Genomic DNA, 18,183 nt, shown 5'->3' on the forward strand with positions numbered 1-18,183 from the left:
ATAAACCTTTGATCAGATTTAAGCAGGCTGCTGGCATTCCCTGGCCTGCAGGGATTGCTCCAGGCAATCCTGGATCCTTGCAAAGCACCCAGGGCTCTTGTCATTGTGTAAAACTCAACCCCACAAAGCAGCTGCTAAACATTTGCCAGCCTCTTTTATATATAACTACCCCATGGGACAGGCACAGACCTTCCCCTTCCTGCTAGAACCAACATCTCTCTGTTAATTGAAAGTGTTAATTACTCTCAGGCCCGAGGAGTTGTTTTTGTGCTGTGGCCTGAATGGTTAATCTGCAGTGTAAACCCAAATCCCCTTCTGTTAGGCATAAATGTTACCGGTTCCAAATGCCTTTGGTTTTTTCCTCCCCCTGATTTTTGGTGCCAATTCGTTCAGCTTTCAGTAGGGCAGAAGTTGGACTTCATTACCAGAGTCCATTGTAATGATTTCTTGGATTTTTTTCCGGGTAGACAAGGCTTGTGCAAGTTTGCATGCTTTTCTATATTTGGTTTTGTTTAATTTGATTGTACAAAGCTGTTGAAAAGTCCAGCTGAACGTTTCCACTTTCTGCAGTCCTGATTGTGCCATTAAACCAGGAGTTCAGAGGAAAAATCCAGCTCTTGCTGGGTTCTCTCAGTAACCCCGAGCTCGAGATCCTGTTTTGAGATAGGGACAGACAAAAGTTCATTTGTCACGTTGTTCTCCTCGGTTTAATTCAGATGTGGCTCTTGGGGATAATCTTTACTTATCAAACAATCATGGAACATCCTGAGCTGGGAGGGAACCACGAGGATCATCCAGTCCAACTCCTGTACAGGACATCAAGAATCCCACGATGATGTTGGTGCTGGAGTGTGTTCCTTGGTACCTTCAGTCCCTTTGGCATTGGGTCTGCTGGGACTTCACCTAATCCTGGAAATACTCCAGTTCTCTGGAATTGCTCCTGGTTTTCTGGCTGGTGCTCTGCAGTTCTGAAGGATGGAGACAGGAGCTGTTGGAATAAATGTCAGTTGCTGGTTTTAATTTGGGTTAAACTGGTGTTCCATGATGGAAATCCAGGATCACAGGGGGATCTGGAGCTGAAAACAGAATTATTATATTACTAAATAAAATACTATGTTATGTATCATTCCATTCTCCTCTTTTCCCTGTGTGGTGGGAAGATGTGGCACCGTTACTGGTTGTCAGAGTGGAAGTTGCTCTGCAGGAATGCCAGGGCCATGTGATAGCGAAAAATATTCCGGGTATTCAGGGAAAATACTGCACAGGGTCTGTCTTTTGGAGTTATCACCATGCTTTGGTTCCCCAAATGCTTCCCAACTTGGAGGTGACCTCCAAGAACCCCATATTTAAACCCCTGCTGGAAGGAGAAGTGGCTGTTGGGTTTTGTTGTTCCTTTGAGAGGTAACTTTTAGTTTCAGTTGGGAATTTTCAGGTTTTCTTTGGAGAAACTGAAAGTCCTGTTGAATTCTCCTTGCAAACCTCCTCCTGGTTCTGTTTTCCGTATGTGCCGAGGTGGCTGGGCTCACCTTTGGATAGCACAGGTATCCTGGATGGTGGGGATGGGAAAAACCCAAGAACTGATAGTTAACCCTAAAAACTGGACAAAATCCCTGCTGGGGGGAGGTGTTGGGTCACTCATGACCCCTTGGCTTCGTGTTCCAGGCGGGATCACTGCTGGGCTGGTGATCCATGGACACGTTGTGTCTCACCCTCATTCCCCTTGGGTTCCTCCCTGCTTTTATATCCCATCAAAATAGGATTGAATACAAGCAGCTCCTTGTATCCAAGAAGGGCTGTTGGAGTTTTTTGGATGGATAGCTCCTTCTCAGTTAAGCACATTTTAAAACTTCTTTTGTCCTCTGAAGGCTCATTCTGGTCCCGCTTTTAACTGGGGGAAAAATGGCTTCTTTGTTGTAGATGTCAAGAAGGACTGGTCGGATCACGCGCTGTGGTGGGAAAAGAAGAAAACTTGGCTCCTTAAAACTCACTGGACGTTGGATAAATACGGGATCCAGGCGGATGCCAAGCTCCAGTTCACCCCTCAGCACAAGCTGCTGCGCCTGCAGCTGCCCAACATGAAGTACGTCAAGGTCAAAGTCAACTTCTCCGACAGGGTCTTCAAGGCTGTCTCTGACATCTGCAAAACCTTCAGTAAGTGCTGAGAAACACCCCTGGGGAGCTCCCCGGTCGGTTTGGCTCCTGCCTCCCCTCTGCTGCACGTGCTTGTCCTGGGAATTTGATAAATCCTTGGTGTTTTCTGGCTTTAAACGCCCAAGAGTCACTTGGACATCAAGCAGCCCAGATGTCCATTCTTTCTGCCTTCCAGATCTACTCTTTTGTGTGCAAATACTTCAGTAACAGGACCAACTGAGCCAAGAAGTGATAAAAAATGTATTTTTTGTGCTGAATTCTCTTCCATAGCAGGGCTGTCCTTGGGTTTGTCACAGGCAGGGCGGTACCAGCCCTGCTTGATGTTCAAGCTGCTGGTGTTGGGTTGTGATATTTTTTTTCCCTGCAAATTTATGTGCTGGATGAAAAGCAAACCCTGAAATGGGAAATCTGCCAGCCCTGTGGGTTCTCTTCTAGTGGAAAATCATATTAGAGATTAAGTGGTGATGCTTCACTGTAAAACTGTCTGGTGGAGGGAAGGAGCTGAGTCTTGCTGTCTCCTCTTCACCCTCATTTCCTTGTGGAGGAGAAGCCCAGGAGAAAGGAGGGATCTTTCCCTACCAGGCCTCATTTTTTACCCACCTTCACAAATTCCTCATCCTAAAACCTGGCTTTTCTTCCTGCCCACCTAAAAAAACCCAACGAGGAGATGGCAATCCCACCCCGAGGAACTCCAGTAAGGCCTCCATATTGGAATTCTCCCCTCCAAAAAGAGCCTGCAACCCATCCTCAGCTGTAGTAAATCTATTCCTGCTCTCAGAAGGCAGCTGAGGTTACTCTTGGCTGACCCAGTTGTTTGGGGAGGCAGGAAGAGCTCATCCCTACGTGCCGTGTCTGGCGCATCTGTGGTTTGGTTGGTATTTATAGCTGGTTTAGGATCTTTGCTGTTCCTTTCCTGTTGTGTTGGGGTTTTTTGAAAGCGTAAATATTGGGCAATTTCTCCTTAAAATAGAAAAGGCTTAGCCAGCGTTATTTCTGAGTGGATTTTGCTTCCCCCACCCCCCCCCTGCTCCGTGTCCCATTGGCATTTGGGATGTTGTGCTAGACAGGGAGGTCCCAGGCTTGGACGCTGATGAATCTCTCCAGCAGTGACTCATGTCAGGAAATTCTGATATGGTTCATCACGAGACAGGAGAGCTGTCACTGATGCTGTCAGAACCTTACATGGGCCTGAAGCAGCTTTTTCTTTCAACTCCAGAGCTTTCAGTGTATTTATGAACAAACCAGCAGAATATTCCTAATATTTGAAGGTTTGGGAGGGGGGAAAAGGCTCTGGGATAGCTCTCTGAGCAGGCAGCAGGGACAGATCCATCAAGGGTGGTTCTGACTTCCCTTCTGTGGCATCTGAAGTGCTGAAATTAATGTTCCTGATTTTGGGGAAAGCAGGGCTTTTACTGGAAATTTCACTTTCCTTTGAGTGACTCTCAGCAGCCTGAGCTGTTTGAGGACAGACAGAAACTGCAGTGATTAAGTGGTTTAGCCCTCCCAGTTGTGTTTACTGGGAGCCAGATGTTCAGCAGAGCTACTGGGAAGATGATACATGGGCTTGGCATCAGCTTGAGGGAAGAGGGATTGGGATGTGGGGAGACAAAAGTGCTGGAGTTGGAGGGGCTGGGATACTCTTCCCAGAACCACAGAGGTGTTTGGACACCTGTGCAGATATTTAGTTGTTCAAAATGTGCTATAGGTACCTAAAATGTCATATCTAATATATTTTAACTTTTATATATTTAAGATCTATCATATAAAAGTCTGTCTAATAATACACATTGTATTACATATACATCATGTTATATATTAGGAGAAAAATTCTTGGCTGTGAGGGTGGCCCAGAGAAGCTGTGGCTGCCCTGGATCCCTGGAAGTGCCCAAGGCCAGGCTGGACAGGGCTTGGAGCAACCTGGGATAGTGGGAGGTGTCCCTGCCCATGGCAGGGAGTTGGAATGGGATGAGCTTTAAGGTCCCTTCCAACCCACATTTTCTGTGATTTTTTGATTCTGCCATTCTCCTTTTTTCTCTCCTCACTTGGGTTTATCCTGCCCCATTTTTCTCCACTACCTTTCCCTGCCCTCCTCAGCATCCCTGCACAGCTTGGCTGCAGAGAGCTCTCATATCCCGTCTTAATCAAGCTAATTGTCCCTCCAAGGAAAACTGAGCTGATATTTCAAGGTGGAAGGGAAAAGTGATCCCAGCATAGTCCTTGTCTCTGCAAATCCCATGATTTCTGGTCTCCAGGGAAGTTAGGACAGAACTCTGCCTGGGAGTTGCTCATATTTTGGCTGTACCTGTTTGCTGTCGTTGCCCCGGATCACTTAATTACACACGTCAGTAACTCCAGCACAAAGCATCATTAATGAGTAATTGAAGTAATTCCTGAAGTTCTCAGGACTCTGGCTGGTTGCATTTATAAAATCCTCGCTACACCAGCAGGAACACCCGTGGATGGATTATTTAGGGCTGTCCTTTTGCTTCTATTCCCTTTAAATTGTTACCCAGAGGTGTCACCCTTGCAGAGCGTGGCTGATTTTTCAAGAGAAATCTCTGTTCTTGTGCAGAGGGAAGTCATTCCAAAGGACAGCTCCCCGGGGCTCCCAGGAGGTGGCTGTGGGAAGATGCTGGAGCCACTCACACATCCCTCACTTTCCTGGAGGTCGTGTGAAGCCGGAAAAAAACCCAATCTCATTGCCAGTGGCTGGATTGCAGCCCCTTGATTCCCACAGCAGCCAGTCAGGAGGGTTAAAGGCACGCACTGACCCTGGCAGGCAGGAGGAGAGGAGCGGGCAGTGCATGGGATGGGCAGCCCTCATCCAAAGGGTGGCCTGGAATCCTGCCCAGGAGCAGCTGCTGGCAGGCAGCTCCAGCCTGAAGGGCCAGCTTTGATCTGCAGTTAAAGACCAGAGAAAGAGAAAGTAAAACTTCACTTTTACTTTTTTTCAGAGTGACGGGGATTTGTGCTTCCCGCCTGGCCGGCAGCGGGACACGGGGGTTGGGATGGGATGCTCCTGTGTGCCTCCCTGCTCTCGTCATCCCACTGGGAGATAATTCCACCCAGAAAACTGCCCATCAAATAGCCAAATGCATTTTAATGGGGCTGCACTCAGCCCTTTATTGGTGTGAGTGGGAATATCCTCACGGGAAAGCAGGATTTGGGAAGGTAGGAGATGCTTAACCCATCATCCGACAGAACAACAAATGGAAAAATCCTCTTTTCCTACATCAATAGGAAGGAATTCTTGGCTGTGAGGGCAGTGAGACTCAGGCTGCCCAGAGAAGCTGTGGCTGCCCCATCCCTGGCAGTGTCCAAGGCTAGGCTGGATGGGGCTTGGAGCACCCTGGGCTAGTGGGAGGTGTCCCTGCTATAGCAGGGGCTGGAACTGGATGATCTTTAAGGTCCTTTCCAACCCAAACCATTCCATGATTCTGGAAAGGCTTCACTTGATTCCAGCCCAGTGGATGCCTTGCAGCTGCTCATACTCTTAAGCTGCTTCCTTCCAGCATTTTGCCTGTATTTTTTTCCGTGTATCCCAAGAGCTCCAAGGGACTGCAGGCAGGCTCTGCTGCTACTCTCTGAGCACATGGGACAGGAAAAGCAAACAGCAAGATGCAAGTGTGAGAGTTTTTTCCCAGGCCTCAGCGTTTCCTGACCCAGCAATGCTCCTTCTCCTGGGGACACGACTTAGGTTGGAGCTGCAGGGTGAGGGGAGGTGCTGTGACAGCAGGAAAGCTCCTATCCTTCTCCTGGCTGTGAAGATTTGGGACCTCTGCTGCCCTCCAGCCTGAGAAGAGGAGCAGGGAAAATTCTGGTTGATGTTCATGGGAGCACAGAGAGGACAACTCAGTGCCAGGGCTGGGAGGAGGCAGCTCTGAGAGGAAACACTCCAAAATTCGTGACCAATCCCTCCCTACCCACCCTGAGGCTGTGTAAGACAGAGAATTCTCTCCAGGCTCTTTCATTTCCCCAGAGTCTGGTGGAGCCACACACCCAGCTCCTGCCTTGTAATCCATGGGAATTAGTCACCTGTTTTGGAAAACCAAGTCTGGGGAGCATCCTGTGCCCAGCTGTGGCAGTTTCCATGCCCACATCACATCCCACTCTGTCCCCAGCTCCCCTTCTTGCACAGGGTGAGGGTGGTCTCATCCTGAGGAGCTTGTGGAGCCAGGCAAGGAGCAATGGGATGCACAGAGTCCCGTGAGGGTGATGGGCTGCTTCCCATCGTCCCCAAAATAAGGAGGTTCCTGAGACTCAGTGAGTGATAGGAAGTGACAGCCAGCCTTCCCTGCCTCAGCCTCTGGCCACCAAATGCAGCCTGAGCCAAGGTGGCAGTGGCATTTGGTGACAGTGGCATTTGGGAGTGGCAGGATGCCAGCCCAGCCCAGGGAAGGAGACACCGTCCCGATGCCAAGTGTGACCCTACCTTTTTTTTCCCTTTCCAAACATTCCCTGCTCCAGGACAGAACGTCCTCTGACTCCTGAAGTATTTGCAATATTTCCACGCCCTCCGTTGCCAAAAAGACTTCTATAAAAAGCCACTGTTTGTTGTTTTTTGGGGTTGTTTTTTTTTTTTTTGCAAAACTGAAACCCTTTGGTAGTGGATGTGCAGCGTTCCCAGGGCTCTGTGACAAGCACGTGGAGCTGCATCCCTGGCCCAGTTGCTTTCCAGGAGGCAAAGCTGTCTAGAGTTTGTGGAATCACAGAATATCCTGATTGGAAGGGACCCACCAGGATCATCAAGTCCAATTCCTGGTCCTGCACAGGGCAGTGACCATGTCCCTGGCCACTGCAAACCTCCTAAACCTTCTTTTCTTCCTTCACATCCTGCTGGTAAATAAAGGAGTGTTTTTCCTAAAATCATGGAGATGCACATCTCAGGGGGGGGAATATGGGGAGCAACACCAGCATTCAGGAGGAATTTCTTCATGGAAAGGGTGGTCAGGCATTGGAAGGGGCTGCCCGGGGAGGTGTTGGGAGTTCCCCATCCCTGGAGGTGTCCAAGGAAGGACTGGATGTGGCACTCAGAGCTCCGGGCTGGGTGACGAGGTGGGGGTCAGGCACAGCTTGGACTTGATGATCCTGGATGTCTTTTCCTGCCTAAATGATTTGGGATCTCGGGATACAGGCTGTGGATGCTCAGGAGCATCAGGAGGATGCTCGGGGATGACGTTCACAGGGAGACAGAGGCAGCGAAACACCAAGGATGGGTTTGCTGCCTTTCCCTGCCACAAGCAGAGAGGTTTGGCAGTGGCACAGCTATTTCTAAATATGTCCAGGGAATGGGTGTGGAAGGAAATCTTCCCATTTCGAGAGCCGGCCAAATTGCAACGTCCTCAGCTTTTTCAACTGCAGGGCCCAAGTGTTCCTCTGCCAACTGTGGCATTTTCCCCTTTTATTGCCTGCCCATGCTCAGCTGTCGTGCAGGATCCCAACCAACCCCAGGAACTGGGGTCAGGGAAATAATCAGATTTAATTACAAAGTGTCTGAGACAGGAAAAAAAAAATCCTCTCCACTCTCCCCCCTGTCCCCACCCCAGTCATGTTCTGCGTGTGGAGGAGCATCAGGTTTTATGTCACCGTGTGAGTCAGAGAATTTTTTCATCCTTACTCTGCTGTTGACAGAGACCCTTTAAATAGATTTCCATCCTGAAGGCATTAGGACACGCTGGCAAAGCCTTGGAATGAGTTGGATTGCTCCTTATGGGCCGATGCAGAGGGAGGGTGTAAGTGGATTGTTTTTCTCTTGTTTGTGGGATTAAATTAATTGAGTTTAATTGGCCTCGAGCTGCAGTTCAGCCACTTCAGGGGCAAGGCTTGAAGTGCTGCCTGTGCTCCAAGAGGCATCCAGATAACGGGAGCCTGGGGATTTCGTCTCACTTATGGAAAAAAACATCCAAACATTCAAGTGTTTGTTGACTCTGCCTCTCCAATGGCCCTTTTTATTGGCCTTGCAGTAATGCTTGGCTCCACCACCACTGGCTGCATCCTCCTCCTCCTTTTCCTTCTCCTCCTGGGTCTCTCCTGGCTGGTGGTGCCCAATTTCATCTCTGGGAACCACTGGCACAAACATTCACACCCCTGCAAACCCCACTGACCCCATTTTTGGGTGGTTTTGCACATCACTGCTCCCTTGGCAAATCCGTAAGTCAGCAGGTTTTCCACCCAGAATTTGGGAAAACTCCAGCAAAACCTCTGCCAGGGTCAGCCCCAGCTGATTCCACACCCACAGCACTCCTTGGGCATCTCCAGAGGCTTTGTGGGATGTCCTGACAGAGCTGCAGGGCCCCAGGCAGTGAGTGGAGAGCTTGGGTTTTGCCCAGATAAATATTTAAGTTCCTGGGCATCTGAAGAACCCATAATAAAATGTTCTGAATGTACAAACCCAGTAAACTGTGCCGGGGGGTGAGGATCTGCTCCATCAGATACTGCCCAGAGTCCAGCACAACCACAGCCTTATCTCCAGGCACTTCTGAACTTATGTAAGTCCTTTTTTAGTTTCTTTTTTGGTTGTTTTTTTTTTTTTTTTCCCCTTCTGGTCTGGTCTGCAAAACTTTTATCTCGAGAGAATTTATGTTGCAGATAAGTCGGATACTTCATTCTGTAAACTTACACTGTGAAAAACCATCCACAGAATTCACTCATTCCAAGAAAAAAAAACAACTTTATTTTTGGTTTTAAGTCTGAAATGGTAGAAAAATGGGGTTTGAGGTCTCATTTTTCTAAGATTCGTCAGAGTGATGCACAAAGGCTGTAATTTTTATGAGTCACTGGTTGGAGGGAGCAGTGATGGAGTGCAGAGAGTCCCACTTCCTAGAGATATCCCACTTCAGAACACATTTCCTGGAGGAGGGAGGCTGGATCAGCATTAAAGAGAGGATTTCCCCTCAATGCTCTGTTCTACCTGTAGATTTATGGAGTTTTTATGGTTTGAAAACTAAGGAGGTGAACCAGCCCTCCGACCTTTAGGGGAGCCAGAAACGGGGTGGGAAATTGGATGCTGAAAGCTTCTTTGGAACATTAATTTTCCTTCTGCATCAAAATTTTCTTTGTATCTCATTATTTTCCATATATATGAGAACTGAATGCTGAAAGTAGTGTGATTTCCCATAATTTCAGCTTTTGGGGAAGTTGGTCCATACTCAGCCCTTCCAGTCAATGATGTTGTGTTCTATAAGTGTGTGATGTAAGAAAACCAAAAATCTCATTTCTTATGGGACTGGGAGCCCCTGGGTCCCTGGAAGTGTCCAAGGCCAGGTTGGACAGGGTTGGAGCAGCCTGGGACAGTGGAAGGTGTCCCTGCTCATGGAAGGGGGTGGAACAGGATGGGCTTTAAGGTCCTTTCCAACCCAAACCATTCTGGGATCCCCATCACAACACACCTTGGTGGATAAAGATGCAACAGCTTCAAGATTCACTTGGTGGATTTGGTGCAGAAGAGCATAACTTGGGAATTTTACACCCTGTATGGAAGATAATTTTTCTTTTTTTAAGTCAATTTGCAGGGTGCAGATGGTACTTTGTGAAGGAAGAGGGTTTAATCCCAGCTCTGGAGTTTGTCTCGGGGTGGGAGATAAATGGGCACAGCTGGGCTGGGTGAGCTGTGCCAGGGGTTGGGTGAGAAATGAGGGCTGACACAGGGAAAAAGGCCAAGGACTTCCCTTCAGCCAGAGACAGCAGGTACAGGCAGGGTCTTGCAGGCAAATGGAAGAGAAGATGCTGCAGGCAGTAAAATGGCTTCATCCAAGAGTTGGAAAAATTCCTCTTGGGGATTCAAAGCCACCTCTCTGATCATATTTTGAGCTCCAAAACTTCCTTCCACACTCAGACCATTCTAACTCCTTTCTGTAGAATCCCAGAATGGTTTGGGTTGGAAGGGACCTTAAAGTCCATCCTGTTCCACCCCAGCCATGGGCAGGGACACCTACCACTGTCCCAGGTTGTTCCAAGCCCTGTCCAGCCTGGCCTTGGACATTTCCAGGGATCCAGGGGCAGCCACAACTTCTCTGGACACCCTGTGCCAGGGCCTGCCCACCCTCACAGCCAAGAATTCCTTCCCAAAATCCCATCTAAACCTTCAGTTTGAAGCCTTTCCCTCAGCTGCCTTTGTAAAGCCCTGCAGTCTGTGGCGCATCCATCGGAATGCGGTCCGGAGGAATTTGCCGCCTGTCCCTGGGATCGATTCCGGGCTGCTCCGGCATCCCAAGGATGTGCTGCCTGCTCCATGCCCTGCAGCCATGTGCTCTTTGGAAGCAGCTGTTGAAAACTTGCCCTGGATCCTTCCTATCCCGCCGGGAGCATCAGGAACAACTGAGGGACTATAAAAAGTCTCTTTGATATCAGATGGTCAAGCCTTGGGCCGATTCCAGGCGATCGCTTCCAGAATTCCAGCCTGGCCCGGAGCCCTTCTCCCGGCCTCCCTGAGTGCTTCCAGCTGAGAGGCTCCAGCAGTTGCTAATGCACCATAAATAAACCTCAGAGCCTCAACCTTGCTCCAAAATACCAGGGGAACTCCTCGATTTAGGCTGTGCTGCCTCTTGTCCCCTGCGTGTGACCCCGGTTGTCCCAGCAGATTCCTGCTCCATGAGGTAAGCTGGCTGGGATAAATGGGAATGCATGGAGCTGGCTGCATTCAGGCTCTAGGTATTTATTGCTAGAAATGGTCAAAAAGTTGGGCAGGGAAACTGAAAGGGTGGGTGGTGGAGGCAGGGATGGGGTTTAGTGGGATGATGTGTGTGGAGAAATAATAAATCAGGGTTAAATTAAAGCTGAAATGAGATAAAGCTGATATATATGAAAAGGACTAAAATAGAGCGATAATATGGGAATAAATATCTATAAATATAGGAATAAAACTAAATCGTAAGTTCAGAAAGTTTATATACAAAATAAAATACAAAGATACATAAATCTATATATTTTATACTTTTAAAATCCATATAGATATTAATGTGTACACTTTTAGCCTGGAAGTGTTCAGAGTCAGATTGGACAAGGCTTGGAGCAATCTGGGATAGTGGAAAGGTGTCCCTGCCCGTGGCAGGGGGTAGGACTGGATGGGCTTTAAGGTCCCTTCCAACCCAAACTCTTCTGGAATTCACTGATACGATTGAAATAAATAAATATAAATATATAAATATATAAATATATAAATATATAAATATATAAATTAAAAAACCCTTAAATTATGCTTTCTAAAAATAAATACATTATATATATATATATATACACAACATTTATATATATATATAAAAATATAATATGTAAGTAAATAACTGCAAGAATATAAATAAAAATAAAACTTAAATTAAAACTAGATGATGAGACACCTACAGTGTAAAAGATGGTTAAATCCAGAAGTGCCTGACCTCTGGATTCAGGAATGCCAGGGCTAGTGGGATCCATCCCTGAAGATCACCTGGATGGGGCGAGTTCCCAGTGTGATATTTCCCAGCTTGTTTGCAGGAAGGAAGGTGCTGGTGTGGGTGGGCAGTGGGGGGGTGTGTCCTGCTCCAGTCACCAGCTGGGGACCAAATTCCAGTGTTAATTATAATCCCATGCCTGGGAGTGCTCGGGGAACTCCCACTGCTGCCAGCACGTGGTGAGATCCCAGCCCTGGAGCTGCTCCTCATTGGGATAATGACTGATTGTGTCCTGCAGCATTCCTGTGGGTGGCAAAACACAGCCTGGCTGCAGCCAGCTCCTGTCTCCTGATCTCTCCTGCAGTGGGAATGGGACCAGGGGCTGCTTTCCATAGGGCATTCCAAAGGGACAGATTTGCAGCTGAGCATTTTGGGGTGATAGGTGCAAAAAACAGAGTAAGAAACAACACAGGAGCTTCAACATGGACAACCAGCTGCAGAGGAGACTCCAGAACTCCTTCCAGGAGACTCCAGAACTCCTTCCAGGCTCAGGCATGTCCCATGGGCTCCGTAGAATCATCGGAGAACCACAGGATGGTTTGGGTTGGAATGGACTGAAAAGCTCATCCAGTCCCACCCCCTGCCATGGGTTGCTCCCAGGTTGCCCCAAGCCCCAATGTCCAACCCGGCCTTGGACACTTCCAGGGATCCAGGGGCAGCCACAGCTTCTCTGGGCACCCTGTGCCAGGGCCTCCCCACCCTCACAGGGAACAATTCCTTCCCAATATCCCATCCATCCCTGCCCTCTGGCACTGGGAAGCCATTCCCTGGGTCCTGTCCCTCCATCCCTTGTCCCCAGTCCCTCTCCAGCTCTCCTGGAGCCCCTTTAGGCCCTGCCAGGGGCTCTGAGCTCTCCCTGGATCCTTCCTTTCTCTGGGTGAACACCCCCAGCCCTCTCATCCCATCTTTTCCCAATCCAAGCTGTATTTCAGAGCTCTCCAAGCTTTTTGCAGCCTTTCACCACTGCAGTTGGATGGCTCCATGCCCAGGTGAATCCTTCTCCAGGTCAGTTCCCACATCTTGACCAAGCACAAGGACTCCTGGTCCCGCTCCAGTCCCTCAGTGGTTTCAGTGGTACAGCAGTCAGCAGGCTCTGCTTTCCTGGGAAACCCTTTCCCACTTGGAATTGACTGCAGCAGACCCAAGTACTGCCTTGGTGGGAAATGGAAATTCCCTTTTCCATTGCTCCCCATATTCCCATGGCTGGAAACACGAATGCAATGGGATGCTCCTCGTTTTAAATGGGTTTCACATTGTTCAGGTTGGTCCTGGGCAGGAAAGTGGGAGAGAATTGCTGTGAGAAGGAAACACTTTGGCCAAAATTTCTTTGAAAAGTGGGTAAAGGATAGGCTTTAAACTTTCCAGTGTGATGTGTAAATAAATGGCTTAACTCTTGGATTGCTTCTGTGGAAGTGAGAGGACCTGACCTGTTACCTACATGGCTGAGTATTTCTATTTCTTTACATTATTTCTATATCATTGTGTATTACTATCTTATATAATATTTCTAATTTAATATTATTAATGTTGGTTTTAATTCTTTGTATTATTTATATTTGATGTCTGGAAGTGTTACTAGGCTCTGCCACGGGGTCTGCCAGTGCTTACATTTACATTCGAGTGGCTGTGCCTGGGAAATTCCACATTTTATCCAAATGTTATGTTACCTTTCCAGCCAAGGACAGTGCTTGTTTCCAACAGACTTGCAGGGAAAATGCTCTCAACTTGATTTTTAACCATTGCAGAAATTCATCCAAGGGAGATACTGGGTGTTGCTGGATGTTGTTCCTAACAGAAGGATGTTCTTCTTTTCCCCCTTTTTTCCTCTTTTTTTTCCTTCTTTTTTCCCATCCTGCCATTATAAAAGTGCTCCATTTTACCCCCCCAGACATCAGGCATCCAGAAGAACTCTCCCTTTTGAGGAAACCCAGAGATCCATCAAAGAAAAAAAAGAAGAAGTTGGATGATCAATGTGAAGATGACACCTTCGAGCTGGAGGGGCCGCTGATCACGCCGGGGTCCGGTGAGCTGGGAAAAAAATGGGAGTGGGGTTAAAAACAGCACAGCAGTGTGGGGCTGATTGAATTTCTTGAGGTCTGTGAGAGAAACAGACCCCAAATCCATGGCACAAGTCCTGGCGGGCTGCAGCACTCGGTCGCACGGATGCATGTCTGGAGCTGTCACGCATTCCCGGGAGCAGAGCAACCCCAGGCTTCCCAAAACAAAACCAGAGCCCGAGGGTGGCCACTGCAACACTCAGATGGTGTTGCTGAGAGCTTTTCTTACCCTGCTAGGAAAGGAGTTAAATGGAAAATCGTTCCTAATGTCACATTGCTGGTGTGGTTTAGGCTGTGCCACTGTTCCAGTGTTTCATTAATTGCTTTAGTGTCGCCTTACATGAAGGGTGTAGCTGTGGATTGTGATGCTAAATAAATCCTTTTATTGCTGGGGGGTAGTTGGCCAGTCTGAATTCCAGATCCAGAGCAGGATTGGGAAGAGAATTTCTGGTGGAGTGATGTCCCACATGGAGTAACATCCCTGACGGAGTTACCACAGGCAGCAAATTCATGCAGGTGTTTGCAAGCAGAGGGGTTCTTCAGCTTTTTTTCCATGGCTGCTGGAAGTCTGGTGTCCAAAGGCAAATGGCAGGAGTTTAGACCATAATATTGGCCAAGTGGGAGCACTTTATCCCAAATGGATTTGTGGAGAAGGTCGCGGTGGCGAGCGGGAGAGACGTGTCTGGCTGCCAGAGCTCTTGGGTTTAAATCCAGCAACCCAAGGGCAGCAGGGCAGCTTTAATTGAAGAAACGACCTTGGAATTCAGCAAAGTTGTATTAATTGATGTTAAATCAACTGCAGGGAAGGTCATGGAGTGGTGGCAAAGGGCTTGCAGGCAAAAATGTTTTGGCTGCACGGGGTGATGTGCACCACGGGTCTGGAACAAGGAGAAATAATCCTCCTTTTGCTCTGATCCCACTCTTTCTCCTCTCAGCTACTTCAAAATACTTCTGGGCTTGTCCTCTTCCACTCCTGGCTCAGAGAATTTGGGCAAGGCTCCAGTCAATTTTCATTTCCATTTGGCATTTTCGTCTTGAAAGTCCATTCTGAGCCTTTCCAACAGCCAGTGTTCACAGAGAGCATCTCTGTTAGATTAATAGGAAAGACTTGGCCTGCTTTGGGGGAAATGTGTGCAGAAGCTGGGGTTTATTTTAATTATTTATGGCTCTTCCAGTGAGTCACTTGGCTGGTTTTGCTCTCCTTGTGAATGAAATCACTCGCAGCAGGTTGAATTCCTGCCTGTTCAGGTGCCATTTGATAAAAGTCGTGGGTTTCATCTGAATAAATCATTTCTAGCGTTGTTCCAACATCAGTTTGTGTTGCTGAAAGCTTCTGGAAAGCTAATTAATAATTCAGGAGGTGCTGATTTCAATGTCTTGGGAGTGTTTTGTCGCTGAGTACCCCAAACCTGGCAGTGAAACCATTTAAATCCTGGTGGGCACAGTTGTCAATAAACCCACAGGATGTGTTGCCCAACACTTTCCATTAGAAACCTGTAGTCACTTGTTTATATAAATTAGCCAAATTTGTAGCTCTTTCTGCTGGAACTTTCCATGACACTGCCTGCCTGGGGCACATTTTTTGAGGGAAGCTTCTTTTGAGATGTTTCGGGTGTTTGGAGAAAGTGATGAGAACAGTGCAGGGCAAGCTTTGCTCTGATGGAGCAAACACTCAATCAAGGAGTGTGGGGGGATATTCATGGAAAAACCTGCCCATTTGGGGCAAAAAGTGGGATTTTCTTTTGTTGGTCCAGCTGATGCTCAGCCCTGTGTGCTCGAGCCATGTGAAGGCCGAGGGCAGCAGCAAGAGTAGATGGGGAGAGGAGGGAAGAGCTCTTTTGGGAAGTGGTTTATGGAAGCAGTGGGGGTTTATGGCTGGTTTTTGTTGGAGTTCTCTGCTCCAGGGCTGTCACAATCCATGGGGAGAGCACCTTTCTGCTGCTTTTAGAATCACAGAATCACAGCATAGCTCAAGTTGGAAGGGACCCTAAGGATCATGGAGTCCCAGCTCCCAAAGTACCTGGTCTAAAAGCCTGGAAATCATCCCTGGCCTTTTCCTTGCAAATGAAGGTGGATTTTTCCATCCCTTGACCATTCCTGCTGCTTTTTTACTCATGCCTGGTTTGCTGGATCTGTCTTGGCACTCACAGTGTTTACAGGTCCCCAGATGATTCATCCAGACTGGGATGCCAGCAAAACGAGCAGGAGCATTAAAAGCATCCTTTTTTGATGGTTTTCGCTTTCATTTTCCATCCTGCCAGGCAGTTTAGTATCAGGTTTGTAATTATTTGGCATTTCCTAGCCATGATGTTGGCTGTCACTGACATGATGCTGTTGATTCACACTGTTCTTCCTGCTCCTTGAGATGGCCATTGTGAAAAATGAGGGTTCAGAAAGGTTTTTCCATTGGTTTGGTCTTGGACTTTTCCAGTCTAGCTCAGTTTTCTGTCATTCCTTGGCCATGAGGCTGGAGGGATGGTTTGGAGCAAGGAGCTGGAGCGTGGCCCAAGGTGGTGGCTCGGGGCAGCAGCGGGAGGTGGCACAAAAGGCCTTGTTTGGGTGCCTCGAATTGCAGGCTCGTGATTTAGGAAGGACACAGCCCTTTCCCAAAAATCCAGTGTGGTGTTGGACCTTCTGGTGCTGGTGGGCAGATTTATGCCCAGCAGGTGATGCTGAGGGAGCTCCTTGCCCGATGTGTGTAAGCAGTGGAATTCCTGGCATCAGGATACGGTGGTTGATCCTCCCTTACTCTGAAAATCTGGATTTTATATTAAAATTCAAAGTTCCCATGAGATGAAGAGGGGCTGTTTCATTGGATGGTTTGGAATGGAAGGGATTTAAAAGGGACTTAAAGCACTTCTGGTTCCACCCCCTGCCATGGGCAGGGACACCTTCCAGAGACCAGGATGTCCAAGCCTCATCCAAGCTCTCCTGGAACAACTCCAGGGATGGGGCAGCCACAACCTCTGTGTTAAGCTCTCATCTGTTTTGAGCTATGAGATACCGAGCTGGATTTGGTTTTTTCTCTTCAAATTAATAATTTTAAAGTGTTTGGGTGGTTTTTTGTCTGCTTTGAGTTGGTACGAGCTGTGAAGCTTCAAAAGGCCTGGGAGTAACGTGTGCTTTGGGATCAGTTTGGCACCACATTGCACCACTCGCTCAGCACATTAATTCCGAATTTGTGTGGCCACCTCAGCAAGCTTTTCCATCCAGGAATGCCACATTTCCATGCCCAGCTGTCCTTGTAACGTCAACAAAATAACGGGAAGTCACTTCAGTTGCTTTGCTGCCACCAGCGCTGCTGCAGCTGCTCCATTTGGGTGGTTCAACCTCACCTGTGCTGCTCTGCCCTCTTCCAAAAATGCTCATTTTTGGCTTCTGTCCTTCTCCTACTCTCCGGGTGACTTTCTCTCGCCTTCTCACTTCCCTCCTTTCTTTCCCTCTCTATAGGCACCGATATTCTTTACATCGGCCCCGTCAAAGGTGAGCTCCACCTCAATAGGACTTTTGCCCTCTGCCTCTGGTCTCTTTGGCTGCACCCTTAGTTTATTTTCCTGCTCCTCTAAAACTTTTGACTTCCAAAATCTTTAAGCAACAGGTAATACCGGTAAGTCGGGGGCCACTCATGTCCCAGGTGCCACAGAAACTCAGGGGGCAGGAGCTTCCCGCCGTGGGAGACCTGTGTCTTCTCCCATCATTTGGGCTGGAATGAGTTTTCCATCAGTTTTGCTCTTGGAGAAGAGCCGAGAGAGAGGAGAGGGACAGGTTTTCATGGGAGAACAAGCAGCGCAGTGCTTTCCCATAGTGCAAAGATAAAAAGGGAAGGTTTTCCGTCCGCCAGCTCCGGGTTTGCGCGGAGCCGGCGTGGCCGGGAGCAGGCAGGGCTTGGCCCTAGGCTAATTCCCGGCTTTTATTCCCCTCGCTGGTAGGAAATATCTATTCAAGCCCAGGACTCTATAGCAAAACGATGACGCCGACCTACGACGCCCACGACGGCAGCCCCCTGTCCCCCACGTCCGCCTGGTTCGGCGACAGCGCCCTGTCCGAGGGCAACCCAGGAATCCTGGCCGTGAGCCAGCCCGTCACCTCCCCGGAGTCCTTAGCCAAAATGTACAAGCCCCAGACGCTGCTCGATAAGGCCAAAATCAACCAAGGGTGAGTTCAGGAGCCGAGGAGTTGGGGTTTTGTGCTGATTTTTAGTTGTGTTCTCGAGAGCGGCGTGGCGACTCCGCCGGAGCGTTCCGTGTGTGTTATCCCCTGTTGGCAATTCACAGGTGGCTGGACTCGTCCCGATCCCTGATGGAGCAGGAGGTGAAAGAAAACGAGGCTTTGCTTCTCCGGTTCAAGTACTACAGCTTTTTTGACCTGAATCCAAAGGTACAGAGCTCCTTGTTCCACTTGCATTTTGGAATTTCCATCCTTAGGAGCAAAGGATGCCTGGATCTCTAATGTGCTGTTGTGTTGGTAAATCTCCCAAAAAACTTGGAAGTTTGAAAATTGGTTGTGAAGGCATCAAACCCAGGATTTGTGCTCCTATATACCATGGA

At 48.4% G+C, this 18,183-nt stretch overlaps 1 protein-coding gene across 4 annotated transcripts in view; it reads left to right on the forward strand.

Annotated features, from left to right (window-relative positions):
• Nucleotides 1-18,183, forward strand: part of FERMT2 (FERM domain containing kindlin 2) — a 49,434-nt gene that overhangs the window by 16,415 nt on the left and 14,836 nt on the right. For 2 of the 4 annotated variants that reach the window (XM_069018624.1, XM_069018621.1), the window contains exons 2-6: nt 1,918-2,151; nt 13,468-13,602; nt 17,087-17,119; nt 17,566-17,791; nt 17,911-18,013. In XM_069018624.1, the coding sequence (XP_068874725.1) occupies nt 1,918-2,151; nt 13,468-13,602; nt 17,087-17,119; nt 17,566-17,791; nt 17,911-18,013 (731 nt within the window). The remainder of the gene's footprint in view (nt 1-1,917; nt 2,152-13,467; nt 13,603-17,086; nt 17,120-17,565; nt 17,792-17,910; nt 18,014-18,183) is intronic. The other 2 variants (XM_069018622.1, XM_069018623.1) reach the window with 1 other exon arrangement.

This window comes from Aphelocoma coerulescens, chromosome 5, assembly GCF_041296385.1.
Source record: "Aphelocoma coerulescens isolate FSJ_1873_10779 chromosome 5, UR_Acoe_1.0, whole genome shotgun sequence".
In the NCBI taxonomy this organism is placed as follows: domain Eukaryota; kingdom Metazoa; phylum Chordata; class Aves; order Passeriformes; family Corvidae; genus Aphelocoma; species Aphelocoma coerulescens.